Source organism: Neodiprion lecontei, chromosome 7 (assembly GCF_021901455.1).
Source record: "Neodiprion lecontei isolate iyNeoLeco1 chromosome 7, iyNeoLeco1.1, whole genome shotgun sequence".
Classification (NCBI taxonomy): domain Eukaryota; kingdom Metazoa; phylum Arthropoda; class Insecta; order Hymenoptera; family Diprionidae; genus Neodiprion; species Neodiprion lecontei.
This window is the reverse complement of record NC_060266.1, coordinates 8,728,430-8,741,319: the sequence shown is the minus strand read 5'-3', so window position 1 is coordinate 8,741,319 and position 12,890 is coordinate 8,728,430. Positions and strand designations below refer to the sequence as shown.

At 41.5% G+C, this 12,890-nt stretch overlaps 1 protein-coding gene across 1 annotated transcript in view; it reads left to right on the top strand.

Annotated features, from left to right (window-relative positions):
- Positions 1-12,890, top strand: part of LOC107227614 (dynein axonemal heavy chain 2) — a 732,784-nt gene that overhangs the window by 486,172 nt on the left and 233,722 nt on the right. The window contains exon 26 of the mRNA XM_046746102.1: positions 9,585-9,694. Within this exon, the coding sequence (XP_046602058.1) occupies positions 9,585-9,694 (110 nt within the window). The remainder of the gene's footprint in view (positions 1-9,584; positions 9,695-12,890) is intronic.

Here is a 12,890-nt window from a genome sequence, read left to right as displayed (position 1 = left end):
GCTTATCAATTCTAGATCTATCGAAAATCATTTTCTATGATTTCCACTAGAATCATGTTAAGTCCAACTTTTCAATCAGCGGGGTCAAATTGTTGGATACCGACACAGACAGCCTTATTTATCAATTTAAGGTATCGAACATCTACGATATCATCGAACGTGATGTGGATGTAATGTTTGATACCTCTGACTATCCGCCCAACAATGTGTATGGTATTCCTCTTGAAAACAAGAAACGACTAGGGTTAATAAAGGATGAAAATAACGGTAAAATTTTGACCGAATTTGTGGGACTGCGAGCAAAGCTGTACACATTTACTACGATGGGTGAGGATGGGGGAAAATATGACAATGGCGTAAAAGTGAGTAAGCGTGCCAAGGGTGTAAAAAATTCAACGATAAATAGCATCACGTTTGATGATTATAAGCGCTGTCTGATGGCTTACCAAGAGTTGACCTGTCCTCAATGCTTAAAACGTACCAAAAAATATCTAGTTAGCACCATCGTTCAGAAAAAATTGGCTCTGAGTTGGCAAGATGACAAGCGGCAATTGATACCTGGGCAGACCAACACAGTACCTTGAGGGTTCGTCGCCGCCCCCCAATAGCTATAGGATAGAAACTCTGTAAATATCTATGTTCAGCATCTGAGACGATCCGTTGTCAAATTATCAGTTTTTCCAGAAACGAAATAAAAATTTTACAGAAATGAAAAAAAGTAATCAGAAAATGAAAAAAAGTTTACCAGAAATCAAGAAAAGTTTTCTGAAAATGAAATTTCCATTTGATTAACACGTAAAAAAAGTTTCCAGAAAATGAAAAAAAATTTATTGGAAACGTAAAAAAAATTTCCGAAAATGAAATTTGTATTAAACGTACGGAAGAATAGTATATTATTATTATTATGATAAATATTATTATTATTAATGATATGTTACACATGCATGCATAAGAGAAGAGAATGTGGAGATATTTTGTATAATTGAATATTTTACTGTCATTTTTGAAAATAAATACATGTCAGAGTTATTAATAGAGGATAGATGTGATCGGGAGAGTCACTCATAGTTCGGAATTTTCTCTCTTCTTTTATTCTTTTCAAAAAAAACTAACACTACTGTAGCAGCGGGTAGGTGTGTGGGCATTTTGAGACGCTCTCGGTCCTTCACGCTCGAGTCTCTGACTATCACTGCTTTCGCGTGTCTCAACTTCCCCAAGGTAAACTTTAGGATTGAAGTTGGGTACCTTACCTACCCCTGCTACATTACAAAGATCGGAACTTCATATCAATACTCGTGTGGTCTAAATCAAAACAAAAGTAGTACGAGAGTTACGCGCGTAAGCGCTGAGGCTGCCGGCTTCTTGCGCCGACATACAAATTATATCACATGTCTGCTTTATTTATCCAACTATTGTGTGAACTATAGAATCCCAACCATTTTACATAGAGCTGATTCCCTCGTTTGCGTAATATTTTCTCCACCGGGTAGCCATCGGGGTATTTTACTTTACTGAGCTCAGCCTCGTAGAATCTACCTTGGATGGGATGCTCTTGATTATCGGTAAGTTTGTAGGTGGGTGGATTGGTATTTTTCACCTCACTCACGGTGAATATTTCAGTCGTCCCATTGGGTGTATAGCCTTTTTCGAACACATTTTTGTACTTGCTGATTCGAACCCGGTCGCCAACTTTGATTTTCCGCTTCCGATTGCTTCGCTTGATTTGCCGAGGCTTGTAAATACTTCGATACAGCTGTTTTTCGTTATCCGCGTTGACATCCACCGGCTTCATCAGTATCGTGCGATGCTTTGTGTTGGTGTAGGATTTCATCAAATCGCTCAAAATATCAATCCACTTGTGAGATCCTCGGAGAGTGAACCGCTTCCACATTTTATTTTTCAACGTTCGGTGAAAACGTTCGCATATCGATGCCTTCAAATTGCTGTATGTCGAATACATGTTGATATTGTGTTGCTTCATGAGAGCCTTGAACTCACTGTTTTAAAATTTTTTGCCCTGATCGAAGTGTCGATGTTTAGGTATGCGGTTCGGCATCAGAACCGATTTCATGGCAGCAGTCACATCCTTCCCACTCTTGGACTTTATCGCCACCGCCCACGCATACTTGGAAAATATATCGATGATTGTGAGCAAGTATTTGTATCCCTTGTTATGTAACCTGTATGCGGTCATATCCACGAGATCAGCTTGCCAGGTTTCATCCAGTCCACGTACATCTACGAATCGCCGCAGATAATTGCGTCGAGCCGGTCTGTGAAGTTCAGCAGCTATTACCACCTTCATTGTTCCCAACTCCTCATCTTCCAATTTTTCGAATTGTCGTCCAACCGCTTTTGATCCTCAATCGATACTAATTCCCTGCTGGCTTGTTCCGGCGTCGATGTTGCTTGAATTCCAATATGTTTGATGCGACTCAGCGTGGTATCTATGATTTTGCTATTTATGCGTAGTTGTTTCAACTCTTCGTTGTGATTATGTATGGATCTCTCAAAATTTGATTGAAAAATATCCACAATATCAACACTCATAGACCGTCAAGCAGTATTGAGATCTTTTAAGGAAACAGCATCGGTGGGGTGCTGCGGATCAGCTTTGTTACACAATCGTTTACCATCCAGATCGTACTGATTGTCAGGGGTGATTTTGAATCCAACAACAGGTGGACCACGAACGAATTTTTCACCACTACGCTCCAAATGATGCCCGAATATTTCTATGCTCATCGATAGACAGTTACTGAAAAAATGACGATTTTAAGCTGGTCTGCTGCTAATAATCGATTGCGGCTTCCCGCAACTCTTCAATAATGGCCACTATTTCGTTGGTATGATTGGTATTGCCTGCAGCCTATAAAGCCATAAGTAGTCGGAGGCGATCTACAATTTCATTCGGATTATCCCAGTGAACCTAATCCACTTCTCGCCGCTCCTTTCGCACAATCTTATAGTCGGGCAAACTTTTACGAGATTTTTTCGGCGAGCTAACGCGTTGTGCAATGAAATTTCTATACTTTACATTTTTTGTATCATCTCGAAGACTTCCATCGACTTGGTATCATTTTCGATGTACATTTGTCATCGTTATAATTTTTATGTAATTACTTTTATCAGCATCATTTACAACCGAGGCATCGGGCGATTTTTTGAACAACAATTTGAGTAATCCAGGTGTTTTTTCGTAACTTTCATCTCTCACGTTAATCTGATCATCAGAGAAATTGACCCGCCAATCGCCAATCATCAAACTGTTTGTCAGCTTTCGAACGCCGTATACGGTACCTAAATCTTTCTCCTTGCTCGTTATGAACATTTTTAAATATTATGCCACGGAATCTTTTATTTTCCGCACAGGCGTGCTTGTAGTGGAAGTTTCACCAAATTTCAACATTTCGTCATAAGCATCCATGAAATCCTCCTCATCCTCCCTATCCTCATCGTCATCCTCGGTACGCTCCTCCTCTCGTTCATTCATCGTAACATCTGGAAGTTCTGTTTTGATTTCTTGTTTCACATGCTGCTGCTGCTGCTGCTGCTGCTTTGAAGTATCCACCAATTCTTGCAACGGCGTCACTAATGGTTTGAACACCTCTTCCATAACCTGCTCGGTCATGTCTTTGTCCAACTTGATCATTTTGTGATTCCGACGAATGACATCGCTAGCTTTAGATATTTCACTCAACGTATCGCTATGCTTTGGAATCTTGGAGCTCTCCATATTGACGACTTGGTGGCCACGACATAACTGTACGAATTTCAGTTGGCTTATGCTGATAAAGCAGTCGAATCCTTTCCTGTATCTCCCCCCGTCGATTTCGCTATCTTTGTCAATCACCACAAAACTGTATTTACCATCATTCCAACATGCTGAGCAAAAGTCCTTAAATTGCTGATAAGTCATGTCGGTGTTCACGTGATCGTTGTACATATGTTTCAGATTCGTTTCATCTTGGCGAAATAGAACCAACATGTTTGCATTGAGACAGAAGCAACTCACTCCCTTCGATTTGTTTAATAATTTATCAAGAATATTGACAATTTATACTTTACTATATTTTATTATATTTTACTTTGAATTGCTTCTACTCGACGCGGCCTGGGTCAAGTGCTGTCGAGGCTCAGACAATTTTATTATATTATGTTGGGCGCGAGTTAATTATCAAAATTAACAAAAACAAAATAACGGCTAAGCTCAGTTGGTTGACAAATAACGATAAATAGTTTTATTTATAGACTCTATTCGCAAGGGAGTTCATTTGGGGACCCGAGGAAGGGAGAGTCCAAATTTTCAAGAGCATAGAAGAAAGAATTGGACAGAATGTACAAGTTTATTTGTACTTACAAATTGTTGTCGAAATCGGACTTTCACAATTACGAGGGGATTGATTCCACAGTCAAATTACAAGACAATATTACGTACTAGTTGACGCAAGAGTCAAAGTGTACGGAACTGACACAATAGTCAAATCACAAAATATACTGAACTAACAGTAAGGTTGAAACAAGAGTCAAACTATGGAACTGTCACGTACAAAGGTCGACACAAAAGTCGAATTACAAAATCGTGTAATAGGCACGGGGGTTGACACAAGAGTCAAACCACGCGAACGCTACCCACTTAGGTTGACATAGAAGTGATTGTGCCGGCTCCTGCCGCACGTGGCTTCGATCGATAATTCGCTCGACAATTTGACGCCTGCGCGCTAGCCTGAATTTGAATGTCTGTACCCTATTAGTCTCGAATCAATATGGCGTAACGGCGCATAATATTTAAATGATTTTAAGTGATTCGGAAGCTATTTATTAATCGTGGATACCTTATAATTAGAGATTTCGACTCTGACGTTGAGTTAGATACGATTATCCTATATTCCTGTTACAGCATTGTCACGCACTAGATGTTCAGGTATGCGCGCATATGTTTGACTGAGATGAAAGCTATCAACGTCGCGATGTCTACCCATGCTGAAGTATGCTCTGATGTCATCCTGCTTCTCACACGCCACATCATCGAAAATCATAACAGAGTTCGGGTGCGCATCTTCAGGTTTCACAACATCCGTGTTCTCACTAAATGTGAAATACCCCACACCCCGTACGGGTTCTAGCAACTTTTCCAAAAATTAATACTTTGGCTGAATGAGGGATTTTGAATAAACGTAGACATTTTCGAATCTCAATCCGTTGTCGTGGGTGATGAGTTGGAGGAGAGCGTGAGTTTTACCACAATTGGACGGACCAAAAAAAATTGCCCTTGCGGTGGGGCATTATACCTGCGACCCTACCGCAGCGGAATGGGCCTGTACTTGCGTTCGGCAAAAAATTAGCAAAGCTACCACTCTGAGCTCTCACAAGCATTGGTTTACGCAACTATGCTGAAAATATGAAAATTTCACATTTTCGAGGCGTTTTCATGCGGAATGATCTACCGAAAAGAGAACCAAAAATGCGTGAATCTGCAATTATTAATCTTGACGATGAAAACGGTCCAGGGACAGATTGGGTTGCGTACAAGAAAAATGGTGACCATGTTGTGTATTTCGATAGTTTTGGTGATTTGCAACCGCCTAAGGATTGGATGAACTATCTCGGTGTCGGTAGCGTTTGATATAATCGGAGAAGATACCAGGAGTATGATACTATTATTTTTTGTCACTTGTGTCTCAAATTTCTCAGCCAACGGTTAAAAAAAGAGGATTGCTATATAATCAAGCATCAGTCATGATAGAATCGTTGACGTTGACACTATTGGGCAGCTCATCCGTGTTGGAGGCGCAATATTTTCCTCCAATCGAGCTATCATCGAAGAAAAACTATGTTCTTGGACACGTCGAGTTCACGACATTCAATTCAATATCCAATATTCAAGAGGGTTGTAATAAATTTTATCTAGAGCGGGTGGACAAGAGCCGAGAAGTTATAACTATACCCACCGGGAGCAACGAAATTGAAGATATCGAATATTTTCTGCGTAAGGAGATACTCAACGACATCACCCTCAGTCTGCAATCCAACAACAACGAGCTGAACAGTGAAGTTCCGTGCAATCAAATGATAGATTTCAAACCCAAAGATTTCATGGGGCGCTTATTGGGATTCAAGCCGGTTGAGCTGGCAAGAGATGTTTTACATAAATCAGAATTACCGGTGGCCATACTGAAAGTTAATACCATACGCGTTGAGTGCAACATAACCACAGGGGCGTACATAAACGATCGTAAAGCTCACACGATTCACAGATTTTTCTCCATCGTTCCATCAGGATATAAGATTGTCGAAGTGCCTGCCAGCGTCATTTACCCACCAATCGCCGTACAATCCATATATAATATACAGCTGAGAATAGTCGATCAAGACGACGAGTTGATCAATTTTCGCGGAGAAACGATAACTGTGCACTTACATGTGAAATTTCTTGAATAATGGGGATCGTGTTTAAGACCAAAAAGTCGGGAAAGAGTTGTACAAGCAAGACGTCATGGCTAAATATCGCCAGTCGTCCAGCACCTCCGACGAAATCGACATCTCCGCTGACACCTCTGAACATTTGGTTTCTCTGAAGCCTAGGTCTTCGATTACGTGGAAATTTTGGAAAATAAGAATTCGTGTTCGCTGCATCCTATGTGTGTTACCGGGGAAGAAATAATAAGAATACAGAAACCTGTGGTATTCGACGAATCGATTAGGCACTCTGAGATTCATGCTCATCAGCCGTTCGCATCATCCACCTTCCAGAACAATGATGAAATCCATATTGTTGTGCAACATCAACACTTGCGTCTACTGCCCAGTGAAAGCTTTCTCCACATTCATGGAAAAATTACAAAGAACGATGGTGTAAATGCGGTGACGACCACGAAATTGATCAATATGGCTGTTTGCCATTTGTTTGGGGAAGTTCGCTACGAGTTGAACGGTGTGGAGATTGATTGGAATAAAAATGTTGGTATCACCAGTGTTATGAAGGGGCACTTATCCTTAAGTCCCGGTCAGCTATATAGTCTGGAGAATGCCGGTTGGTTGAGCGGTAATATCAAACTAACTGATGCTTCTGGAAATTTCGACGTTGTTCTACCGTTAAATTGTATTCTGGGCTTCGCCCAATATTATTGTCGAGTCATCGTCAATGGCAAACACGAGTTGATTCTGACACGTTCCAACACCGATTTGAATGCGGTGATTCAGACGCCGCCCACGGAAAACATCAAAATTACCCTCAATAAAATCAAGTGGTTGCTACCCTACATCAAACTGGCCGATAACCGGAAAATCCAGCTACTCAACTACATTGCCAAGGATCCGGATATATCCATGAGTTTTCGTTCTTGAAAAACATACGTGTATCCGATGCTCCCGCCAACGACGCGATATGTGTGGGCGGTCAAGACATCGACGCAGTTGGAAAAGCCGAGATATGTCGTTCTGGGATTCCAAACTGCAAAAAGACACGATTCCCAGACAAATGCCAGTAAACCTGATCATTGTCGAATCAGAGATGTGAAACTCTTTCTCAACTCGCAGTGTTATCCCTACGGAAATTTGAATCTCGATACATCCAGTAATCAGTACGCCATTCTCTGCAACATGTATGTTCAATTTCAAACGGTCTGCTACAACAAAGAGGCCAAACCTTTGTTATTGACGCGTGAATTTATAAATCAAGCTCCCCTCATCGTTATCGATTGCTCGAAACAGAATGAATCGTTGAAAACCGGACCGGTGGATATTCGATTCAAATTTGAAGCGAGCATGGAATTTCCCCAAAACACCGCAGCCTATTATACGATCTTGCACGATCGAGCCGTTGAGTACAGTCCGATTAGCGGTACGGTAAGGAAATTAGTGTAAGTCAATTTTGCAATAATAATATGTTTAATTAATATGGATATTGAAAATAATATGTATAATTTTACTTGTTAAATTAAGAATAAGATAATTTAGAATAGAATAAGAAACTGAAAGTAATCCCAATTGAATAAAAAAATTATTGAATGCATTCAAACGCTATTTTGAACCTTTCTTCAGGAACCATTTCATGGAATTTTTTCAATAGGTCTAACGGTTTTTCACCCTATCCAATTTATGCGCGACTTTCCAGCGCCAAACAAGTCTCGACAGGAATTATTTTGTGTGTGTATGTGTGTGTGTGTGTGTGTTTCAAATCCCATGAAAATAGTCATCTTGTGTCAAACCGCGGAAATGATCAAAAGCTAGGGCGGAGCGCTGCGGATTCAGGGGGGAGCGAAGGGGGCGGACCGCAGGCCTAGAGGGAACGAGGGGGGAGCTAGGGGGAGCTTGGGGGGAGCGTCGCTATTTTTAAGTCAGAACTCTTATATATACACTACTCCGGTATAATGGCTAAAAATTGCAAAACTCAGACTACGCTCATCGGGCATGCAGATCGGCAAACGAGTTCTGAGCACCTTGATAACGCAAACTCAAGATAGCCAACCGTTTGTCGGGCGCTGCTACTGGATCAATCACTTCTCACACTTCTTTACATACCTTTGATATTTCGATACCTAATTACAAAACCCCTCCTGCTTCTGACTAACGCCAGTACACAAGTACTCCAAACTTTGGGGCTGGGAATTCGGACATCCGCCCTTGTGATGAGCAATACTACCCGCTTATCATCAGCTTTTAGATTACGTATTTTTTAAATCTAACTTATAGCTACATCGAATTCCGGTGTTGTGAAATGCTGATTGGTGACGGGATGAGCCGGTGCTCCAGATATAGGTGTAGATGCCGTGAAATGCTCGTGAAGCGCTGGTACCAAAAACCATGTAAAGCTTACAAATATAAGTCACTCAAAGTATTCATCAGTTTCTGAATTACTAGATGAGCTGCAGGGAGGTAACGGCTTGCTGGCCAACAACGGGAATCTTTGGTTTGTTTTTCCTGTGCCAGAGCTCTAAGTGGGCGTTCTCTCCGCAGCCTTGTGGCTGACCCCGCTCGTGATGATAGCAGCACTCTCGTCGTTCTTCCATCCAATAATCCACAATGTTGGCGATAGATGATTTCGCTGAATTCATTGTCGATCCCCCACTCAGTATCACATAAACACGAAAACAAAAAAAAACAAGAGTCCTGAATTATCTGATTTGCTAGCTTCTAAAATATCCGCTCTTGGAGTTTTGAATGCGTCACCCTCACTCGAGCTCTGTTTTCTACTTCATCGCGAAATCTCTAATTTTGGGTTCAATCTAGGGTTTGAGAAGTTGTTTGTAACGGGTATCAAAAATTCCACTTCACAAGGTATATGTAGTTTGTAGGTCAATCTATTGATACACTTGCAGCTGCGTAAACTCCGTCTTCCATCAACTATGCTTGTATTGACAACGACCTTCCACTAAATGCTAACTCCACTTATTTTGCTGGTCGTATACAGAATTCGGGTTCTAACGTGATTGTATTATTTGAAAACTGGATACTTTTTTTCTGGATATGTTCAATTGCACGGTGGTTAGGTGAAAAAATTACTATTACTTCATGTTACGGGAATAACTAATGTCTATGCATTATTCCTTCAGTTCTCACTAACTTAAATCTTTTTTCCACAGCAAGTGACATAACATCCGCAACCATTGATATGTATACCAATGTCATTCAAAAGATGTTACCTACACCAGCAAAGATGCACTACTTATTCAACTTGCGAGACATATCCAAAGTACGTTTGTTTCATCTGGGTGTTATATTATGAATAAAACCATCTACGTTCATGGCATATGATAGTAATTTGGGGCTATTTATGTTCTGTTATTTTTTCGGTCCCCAGTTTCCTTGCATTAGTGAAACAAAGTCCATTTACAAAAGTCTCCTTTCCTATATGACACACCTCTCTACTACCTTGAAACGCTATCGTCATAAAGGTGAATGGCAATGACAGCATCGTACTAAAATTGTAGGCATTAGGGGAGTGGCTGGTGAAATTGTTAAGTTCGGTATTTTTCAGTAGAACTAAACGCGCATCAGACCACTTGTCCTTGGGCCTTATAAATCATGGACAACTATCTCTAAAGCGAAAAACGTTTTTGGTGTTGCGCGTTTGGTTCTTCATTGGGGGGGGGGGGGACGGTACTAACCATTGATATATTATACCTTTAACGATCTAAAATCATACCCAATAGACTGATTTGAGTTTAAGACTTATATTATATATACTTTCGAGAATATATTAGAATTTTTTCATCAATATCAATAACTAAACGGCGGCATGACGCATGTAAGTAACAAACGATTCTAAACTTGAAGGCTTTTGCTGTGACACATCTCCTGACATCAATGTCCAATTTGTAACGGGAAGAAATAATTTTTTTTAGTTGAAAACACTTTTTCGGGTTCGGGTTCGTAGCCCAAATGTGTTTCATTTCTTTTTTTTTCAATGTATCTGTTCACAAGAACCTTGTAAAGTCAACTTGTCGGTCGCGCGCCTTACAACTCACGCACCGCAACAAGTGTTTCACGCTTTCTAGTCGCGCGCCACAGAAGAAAGTGTTACGTCACAGGCGCCGCTTACGCCACCCACGCAGCCGAGCGCGTCCCGCAATCAGCCAACGTGGTCTCCCGCTGCTGAAGACCAACCGAGGCTGCGATAAGAGACCACCGATCTCATCGATCGGCAGGACAACTTCGGTCTTACCGGATTGACCCGTAATACGACCTACACTGCTACGCAACGCTACGGCACGCTACGCCACGCTACGCCACGCTACGCCACGCTACGCCACGCTACGCCACGCTACAGTCACAGACCATCACGCAGACTTTTGGACAACTGCATGACGGACTCTTTTCAACTGGCAACAGCCAGCCCAACAAAAAGGGCAAGTTTCCTTAACCCACCGGCTCCTTGGGTGCTTCGACCTGTGGACCTCCCTTCAAAGCCTCTGACTAGGCCACCTGCAATCCTGCTCTCGCTGTGGGACGTCAGACGAGCTAGAGTAACGTCTCCGAGCTACTACCGCCGCATCCCAGCAGCGGTTTCTCCGTTCGCAAAGACTCCACCCACCTACGTGTCAACGGCCACACAAATAGAACCGTCTGACAGCGAGTGGGAATCTCCACAACAAGTGACCAAACCGGAGAATCGCCGTCCTCCCACGCCGCCAAGCTCTCCAGAGAGTCGCTACACGCCGCCACCGAGGACCACACCGATTCGTCACCAAACCTCATCGCTGAAGCCTTCACTGCGGTGCAACAGAACCCAGGCAATTCCTTCACTAGCGTGGCAACCAAAATACTAACTTCTTTGTATATATGTAAATAAAGCTATAAATAAATAAAGTGTACATACAACATAAACAAATAACTCATCTCTGAAACCACAGCGATCTACTCCTTCCACGCGGCTCGGTCGAATAGCTAACAACAAATAGCAAACTGTATCCGATTGTTACGATTAGGAACGCAACACTGGTTCTGTATACAGATTCATACTACCGATACTTACTGACATCTTTCCCAGGCTTGACCCCTCTTCCGCGTGGCGTCACAGCGATCGACACCTATGGTACCGACCCGAAGATCAAAATCATGCTGCCTTAGCAACAATTTTTGTTTTTGTTCACCCGCATACCTGTGTGATATCAACCACCCCACATTCCTTCACCACGATATCAACCACGTGACATTCCTACCGTGGTTTATAATTCCAAGAACTGTTTGTGGGTCCAAGTTCCGATGTGATATCAACCACTTGATATTCTTCCCCTCCACCAAGTTTCGAATGCACGTGGTGAGGATGTATCAACCTCAGAACTGGAATTTTCAGCGTTAGTCTGAAAGAAGAACGGCATCCATGTATCATATATGGAAGCTAAAGTTTCCAGTTCTGACTGGAATGTTGCAAAAATGAATTATCAGTTATTATCTATTTCAAGTCAAGTGTATGCTTTACAAAAAAAACTCATGTACACTTTTTTATAAGACCGGTAGTTACGCTATAATATTCAAAAAAGGTCAAATTATAAGTAACTCAACTCTTGACAGGCTGGAACTTTGACACAGTTAGTTTTACGAAATTTTGACAAGAGACCTTTTTTGTAGAGCATTCAATTTCCTACAAAACTATGTCTTCAGCGTTTTTGTACGACGCTTCGTTAGCTAGTTATAAAAACTAGAAGAGGCAAACAACATTTTTTCTATGTTATCCTTATAGAAAATCGAAAAGTGCGATGAGCCACCCCTTAATAATAATATTAAAATCTTAAATCTTAACTGGTATCTTTGTATACCTAAATGAAACTTTTGAACCTGTTCGGACGAAAAAAAAAATTTTTTTTTCTGAATCACCCTAATATATGTATATTGTAACGGGTGCGGTTTATCTCGGGCCACAGCCTATGTGATAAATCCGTTATTAGTATGTTCTTTGTCAAATTTAATAGATTTATAAGGAACCGTCTCCGATGGGTAAAAGCTGGATCAGCTTATCAGACCCAAAAACTCTTGATAGTCAAACTATACGGACTTAGGTATCACCAAAGCCGCCTAGGAATGTGAACAAGCACCTCCGCCCGTTGCTCCCTTCAGTAGGACAAGGGCTTGTAGGCCGTTGCTTCAACTGGAGACAAGTGAAAGAAGCGTATGTCACCTAGTCAGAGATACTGGTTTCCCAGTACTCCCTTCTAATCGCGAACTCGGAGTAAACAGAGTCGCCTGCCTATACTTTGTCATGGGTTATTGACCCAAAACACCGCCAACCTTTCAGACCAGGGAATTTCTTGGCTCGCTGTTGGTTTTATTTCCCTCCCCTTTTTCAGGTAAAGTTATATGTTCGAGTAATGTGTTGACAGCGAGACAGACGAGTGCATGTTTAACTATAACATAAGTTTAATAGCGATTAATCCAAGTACAATGGTCTT